This window comes from Eucalyptus grandis, chromosome 8 (genome assembly GCF_016545825.1).
Source record: "Eucalyptus grandis isolate ANBG69807.140 chromosome 8, ASM1654582v1, whole genome shotgun sequence".
In the NCBI taxonomy this organism is placed as follows: Eukaryota; Viridiplantae; Streptophyta; class Magnoliopsida; order Myrtales; family Myrtaceae; genus Eucalyptus; species Eucalyptus grandis.
Genome location: NC_052619.1, coordinates 7,986,209 through 7,993,512, shown reverse-complemented (window position 1 = coordinate 7,993,512; position 7,304 = coordinate 7,986,209). Strand labels below are relative to the sequence as shown.

Sequence of the window (7,304 nt, the reverse complement as noted above, 5' to 3'; positions counted from 1 at the left end):
GTCAAAACTCGATGATTGGACGTGACATGTTGAACAATGCATAATTGCCACACCCCATCGAAATTGCTAGGGATAGCAACAAAGCCTTGAGGGGAGAAGGATCTTGACTTAACCATGGGTGGAGAAGGTACTGCGATCAATCAAGTCACGTATCACACCAGGTTGGTCGCCGATTGGGTAAAATAACTAATTAATCTTTTTTTCCTTTTTTTCTTTTCTTTCTTTTAAAGCAATGCTTAGCTTGTCAATTCAAATTCAAATATCAACATCTAGATTATCACAAATACATAAAACATTCAAATACCTAGATAACCATAAGTATTTGAAAATTTGTGTAAACATGCACTTACACAAGCGACAAGGCTTGGAGAGGAAGCACTTGGATAATCGCAAATACTTGACATATTCAAATATTTTGATAACCATGAGCATCAAAAAATTCTCGACATATTTAAATACCTACGTAACCATAAGATTTGGAACGATGCTTGCTTATGAGCACAAGGCAACAGAATAATTAAGGATTTGCGTATCCTTCGGAATCAACTTTGCCTATATTGGCAAAATCCCAACGGAAGCGCTTATTTTGTGTTAGATCGATGGACAACGTTTATGGAACATAGACGGGGAACTCATGAATATCGTCCATCCATGGGTTGTTCTCCTTCGCCGGGTCAACGGTCCTCAATGCCTGCCAAACTGCACTGTTGCACTTGAATCCGGCCCCGAATGCGATTTGCCATGTCCTATCACCTTTCCTAATCCTTCCTTTGGCCTCCAAATAGGCCAATTCATACCACACTGAGCTACTCGAGGTGTTCCCGAATCGGTATAGAGTCATTCGTGATGGCTCCATGTGCCACTTGGTGAGCTCGAGGCTCTTCTCCATCTCATCAAGAACAGGTCGGCCTCCAACGTGGATGCAAAAATGCTTAAAGGCCAACTTGAAGTCGGGAATGTATGGCCTAATCTTCATCTTGAACACCTTCCTTGCGACCAAGGTCATGAAGAACCAGAGCTGTTCTGACATTGGGAGCACTGCCGGGCCAAGGGTCGTGATGTTGGTCTTTATGGCTTCCTTGATGACCGCCACCAACTCCATGGATACCGACAAGCCGATCTTCTTCTTCTTATCCTCTTGCTGGAACAAGCAACCATAGCTTTTGTCATCCGAGCCTGTGTGGGTGCGCACGGTGTGGATGAGCTGGTACTTGGAGCGGCGGCGGTCGGAGGACCGGTTGGAGAGGAGGATGGCTGCCCCACCCATTCGGAAGAGGCAGTTTGAGATGAGCATTGACCGGTCATTGCCGAGATACCAGTTGAGGGTGACGCTCTCGATGCTCACCACTAGGGCATAAGAGTTACGTTGTACCTAGTGATTAACCCATAAGAGAAGTAATAACATTGGCTGAACTTTAATTTTGGTGAATCACCCTAGTAAGAAAACTTAGAATTTTGAGTACCTAGTAGATAAAGCATATAGTAAATTGAGAATGTACAAAGTTTAAATTGTTCAACTTCGTTGTCATATATCGAATTCATAAATGCAAAAAGTCCTATTTCAAATCTAGCTATATTTTGTGGCATAATAAATGTCAGGTTGACTTATCAGTGGATCATTCTATTCAACGACGTCTAGGTTTCGAGGGTTCCAAGTTCAAACCACTCACTAGCTCCTACTTCTCTACCAACCAAAGCGTAAACTAAGGAAATGAATTACCTAAAATTTTACTGTTGACACAACCTAAATAAAGTGGTTTTTTTTATTGACTTTATTAACGTACCAATCTTGGGGCTACTATGTAAATAATAATTTGTTTTGAGCCATAAATTTTTAAAGGATTTGATCCCAAAATAATTTATAATTATTTGTTGAATGGATTTTTGTGGTTTAGAACATGCTGTTATTTTCACATTAGATTAAAAACTGTCACTTAATCATCTCTCTTTTTTATTTTTGTAATGATTCTAATTTTATGAAATATTTTAAAATTGAATGGTGCTAGCATCACTGTCTCACGGTGTAACAGTTAAAAGATCTCCACAAAAATTTCCTTTCTCAAACACAATACATGGAAATTTCCAAGCAAGACATAGTTCTCCCTCTCTCTCATTTAAAATGTGTGGCTCAGGATTGGCCGTCCATTTTCCAAGCTTAACAATATAGCTAGCTAAGCATTTTCCTTTTAAATCACATGACACATTATCAACATAAAGACTATTTTGATCATTCAGATTTCTAAAGAGGATGAGACTAGATAGCATATGATATGGGATCCAAAAATTTTGTTATATCATATCCATTGTTTGATGATTGCAGTAATAAAGTCAAATACATTTATATTATATCATGTATGTTGTTTGGTATAAACAGCATATTAGTTTAAATGAACAAAAAATTTTACAAGCAAAGATGGTAAAAATCTCTCACAACACTCTTGCCTACTTTATTTTTATTTGTTTTTCTTATTTTATTTTCCTCTCTTTTTAATTAATTTCTTTTTATTTCTTTCTTCCCCTTCCATCATTCTCTAATGAAATTTTGTTAAATAGTAAATTGTACAAACATACCTAAAATAATAAAATACCTAAAATATGTAATAATATAAATAGATTTTATATTTATATATTTAATTTATGTTGTGAAATAGAATTAATTTGAATATATAAATATAAATAAGATTAAATGAAAATAACTAAATTGTTTTTTTATTGTGAATTTATTATATTAGAATTCAAATATTATTTATATTGAAATATAATTTTCATTTTTTTAATTTAAGAAATTTGTTATTCAAGAAAAATAACTTTCCTATTATGAATGTTACAAATCCTATATACATTTATCCCACCTCTCCCATAGGATAGTTTTATCCAATCTATTTTTCCCTTATATCCGACTTTATCTTATGCATTACATGTAGGATAGAATAAATTTTATCATATCATAAATTGTATCTTAATTACCAAACGCAGTCAAAATGGATGCTATTTGCTAGTGAACCTAAGAAAAAAATTCCTACTATCCAACTTATATTTAGCATTTCATTGGTCAATGGAAGTTTTCATACTTTGTTTGCTTCGATATCATTGAGGGTGTTATTCATAAAAAGTTCCTATTATCAAACTTATACTTTGAAGAATAGAAGAAGAGAGGGGAGAGAAGAAGCCAAACCTGTAGCAATTGCTTAGCAAGGTCGATAGAAATCAACCCAGCGCTGCAACCCATCCCACCAAGATTGTAGCTCAACACGTTCCCTCTGAGCTTGTAGTGATTCACGATCATTGACGACAGGGACGGTGTCGGGTTGAACAAGCTACAGTTCACAACGAGGATCCCTATGTCCTTAGCCTTGACCCCGGTCTTGGGCAGCAGCTGGTCGATGGCCCCGAACATCACGGCCTCAGCCTCTGCCCGTGCTTCTGCCATGCATAGGTTTGGTGGGACCTGGAGCACGGCCTCGGGCAAGTAAGTCCTCTGCCCGAGCCCGGACTTCTCAAATATCTTCCGCTGGAAAGCAAGGTTCTCCTCGGTGAAGGCAGTCGAGAGCTCCGAGATCTCCATGAATTTCTCGCCGGTGCATATCTGGGCCGGATTGGGCTTGTAACAGGCGAAGTCAACAAGGTAGACTTTTCTTGGTCGGGTCATGAAGTAGGGAGTTCCCAGAAACACCATGACGGCAGGGAAGAGGACGACGGTGACGAGGTTGAACCTCAGTTGGTCCGAGAGTTGGGCCAGGTCTCGGGCCGTGAGGGTCAAGATGTGGGCTGAGGAGATGCCGAGGAGTGGCACGAGCAGTAAATACATGGCGTTGGAGATGAGGTAGTGGAAGCCGAGCTTCACGTACTTGAGCCTCACTGACGACAGGAAGCTTGGGAGGTTGGGGTTCGATGGTCTGTCCGAGTCTTGGCTTTGAGGTTCGACTGAGATAGGGAAAGCTTGGCTTAGGCTTTGCAGACTTATCTGTTCTTGTTGCTCGGCCATTTCTGCAGCCATTTCTGCAGCCATTTCTGCAAAAAAACCAAGATTTTTGCAGCTTCGGAGGTTTCTTGTGCCTCTTCTTCAGAGGCGTTTCCTAAGAATAACAAAGGACGAGAACTTGGAGTTCCAAAAAAGCAAACGGGGGGAAATGGCAGAGAGGGAGAGAGAGAGAGAGAGAGAGAGAGAGAGAGAGAGAGAGAGAGAGGGTCTTAGCAATACATGAGGAACATTGGGGAGTGTTTGGGGTGGATTTATAGAGAGTGCGTGGAGGAGTTATTATACGGTTATTGCTAAGATTAGGAGCAAATTGCATATAAGGATTTAAAGTGAGTCATTTTCTTAAAAGAGGTCATATGGTGCACTTTATCTCATATAAGAATATAAAGTGACCTATTTAATCTCAAATAAAGATATGTAGTTATATGGTCAAATCTTATATATAGTCAGGGGTATTTTCGTCCTGGTATTTTAAAAGTTTTCTTATTTTTTCTCCTTCTCCTTTTGTTTTCTTTCTTTCTTTCCCTCTTTTTTTTTTTTTTTTTCCATCGTAATTCCTCACGCCTCCATCTTACTCTCTCCTCCTCTAAAGTCCTTTATTCTCTCCCCGCCAAACTCCCCATTGACGCCCTCAAGTTCGTTCACCACTGTCCTTGACCGCAACTCCAACACCTTCGTCATCAGATGGAGATCGATTTGAGCCCTTGATCAAGCGCAAGCAATCTAAGATTTGACGCTCATGCTTGATTTGAGACCTAGATCTCGTGCTCGTGGTCAAGCATGGCAACAGTGGAAGACAAAGCTCCGAGGTGTAAGCCATTAGCTCATCGCCCTCCCCTCACTCATCCTCAAAGCCTAAACTCTAATTTGTCCTCGAACAAGCTCTCGTTGGTTTGGACAACAAGCCTAGATTTATTATAGGTTCCTGTGGATGGATTCTTCTCTGTGTTGTAATTATAGTGCATTAATGAATCAATGAAAATTAGCAAAATGAGATACGTCTCTTTAGCTCGTGTCTCTCTTGAATCCATGTATTTCTTTAATTCGTATGTCTCTTGTGCACTGGTTCGGTGGGACCTGGAGCACGGCCTCAGGCACGTGTGTCCTCTGCCCGAGCCCGGACTTCTTGAGGATCTGCCGCTGGAAAGCAAGGCTCTCCTTGGTGAAGGCGGTCGTGAGCTCCGATCACTCCAAGAAGGTCTCGCTGGTACATATCTGGGCTGGTTCAGGCCTGAAGCAGGCGAAGTCGACAAGGTAGACTTTTTTTGGGCTGGTTCATGAAGTTGAGAGTGGCCAGAAATATGACGAGAGTCGAAAAGATTACGATGGTGACGAGGGTCGAAAAGATTAGATTACGATGGTGACGTGGTTGAACCTGAGTTGTTCCCACAGTTGGGCCAAGGAGATTTAAATGACTGGCACGAGGAGTAAATACATGGTGTAGGAGATGAGGTAGTGGAAGCCGAGCTTCACGTACTTGAGCCTCACTGACATGAGGAAGTTTGGGAGGTTGTGGTTCGATGGTCTGTCCAAGTCCTGGCTTCGAGGTTCGACTGAGAGGGAGACTGTTTGGGCTGGGTTTTGTATACTTATCTGTTCTTGTCGCTCGGCTATTTCTGCAGAAAAGACAAGATTTTTGCAGCTTCGGAGGTTTCTTGAGTCTTCTTCAGTGTGGTTTACTAAAATATAATGAAGGACCGGAACTTGGAGTTCCAAGACCACACGGAGGGAAATGGCAAAGAGAGAGAGTCTTAGCAAATGCATGGGGAAGACGGGGAAGTGTTTGGGGTGGATTTAAAGAGTGTGTGAAGAGCGACAGTGTAGAGGATAGCGGTAGCATATCGGATCACTTAGATCGGATTGGATCGGCTAGTTTGGTCTGATTCCTGGGGGCATCAGTTCGATTCCCGGTTCCATAAAAATATATCCAACAATTTTTGGGCCGGTTCCTAGTTCTGAGGGGGAACCAAACCGACACTTTTTTTAAAAATATATTTTTTAATTTCTTATCAATAGCAATAATGCTATAATTGTAATAACTCCAAAAAATATTTTAATATTTTAATTTTCATTTGCTAAGTGGCTGGTTCCAATGGACCGGTCCGGTTCGGTCCGGACTGGGAATCGATCACCCTCGTAGAGGATGTGCCTCCCGAAATTGTTGTGTACTTGCTATCAAAAAACGACAATAAAAATATGATGTGGTGAAAATATGGTAAATACTAACTTAGAAGAAAACTAAATTTTCAAAGACGAGAGAAGGAGAAAATATTGAATCTCTATTTCAAATTAGCAGCAAATCAATATCCCTTTTTTAACTAAATCTAGACAAAGAAGATATCAAAACTATATATAAATTCCTATTATAAAATACCCATTGCATCTTGATATCTTCTTGAAAATTCTGGCGTAAATCATCATCAAATCTCTTGTTCCTAGCTTGTTGACCATGTTTTGACTTATTTGAAAGTTATAGAAAATTCCTAGGTAGTTGCAGTTGCATCCGCATCATGATATATTGATATCTAAAAACGCTTCTTTTAATGAGAAAAGCAATTTAATGATGAAGGTGTTAAGCTGTATTAAAGAATGAAACTCATAGATGATGAAAAAGGAAACCCAAGAAATCCAATTCAAAACCTTTAAGGCTATGTTTGGTCGTTCAAATTTCTAATCATGAAAGAACTGAATAAGATAAAATATGAAATCTATGGGATTTTGATAAATCATATCCACTGTTTGGTGATTACAGTAATAAAGTTGGATATATTCATATCATATCATGCACATTATTTGGTATAAATGACATATTAGTAAAAATGAACCAAAAATTTTATAAATAAGATGGTAAAAATCTCTCGCAATACTCTTACTTAATTTATTTTATTTGGTTTTTTATTCTATTTTCCTCTCTTTTATTAATTAATTTCTTTTATATATTTCCCCTCCCATCATTCTCTAATAAAATTTTGTTAAATAGTAGATTGCACTAACATAACCAAAATACTGAAATACCTAAAATATATAATAAATATATCTATATTTATATATTGAAATTATTATACAAAATCAAATTAAATTTGAATATATAAAAAATTAAATTAAGATAACGAAATTGTTGTTTTTTTGCTATGGGCTTCACTTGATGGGAGCACGAGCAAGGAACTTTAAGTTATTAGAATGCCGTGACAACAAGGGCAAAGGGAAAGGAGAGGGAGCCTATCATCATGAGGATAAATAGAGTGGCTAAAAACAAACTCAAATGAGACATAATTGCTAAACTTGGTGTCGAAGAAAAGAGTTTAGGTTGATGGTGCTAAGATCT

At 38.7% G+C, this 7,304-nt stretch overlaps 1 protein-coding gene across 1 annotated transcript; it reads right to left on the bottom strand.

Annotated features, from left to right (window-relative positions):
- Positions 1–397: 397 nt before the first annotated feature.
- Positions 398–4,180, bottom strand: LOC104456150 (3-ketoacyl-CoA synthase 11). The gene is made up of 2 exons (XM_010070887.3): positions 3,176–4,180; positions 398–1,372 (listed from the first exon to the last, which is right to left on the bottom strand). The coding sequence occupies exons 1-2, from the start codon at positions 4,007–4,009 to the stop codon at positions 611–613; spliced, it is 1,596 nt and encodes a 531-aa protein (XP_010069189.1). The 5' UTR covers positions 4,010–4,180; the 3' UTR covers positions 398–610.
- Between the last annotated feature and the right edge of the window lie 3,124 nt (positions 4,181–7,304).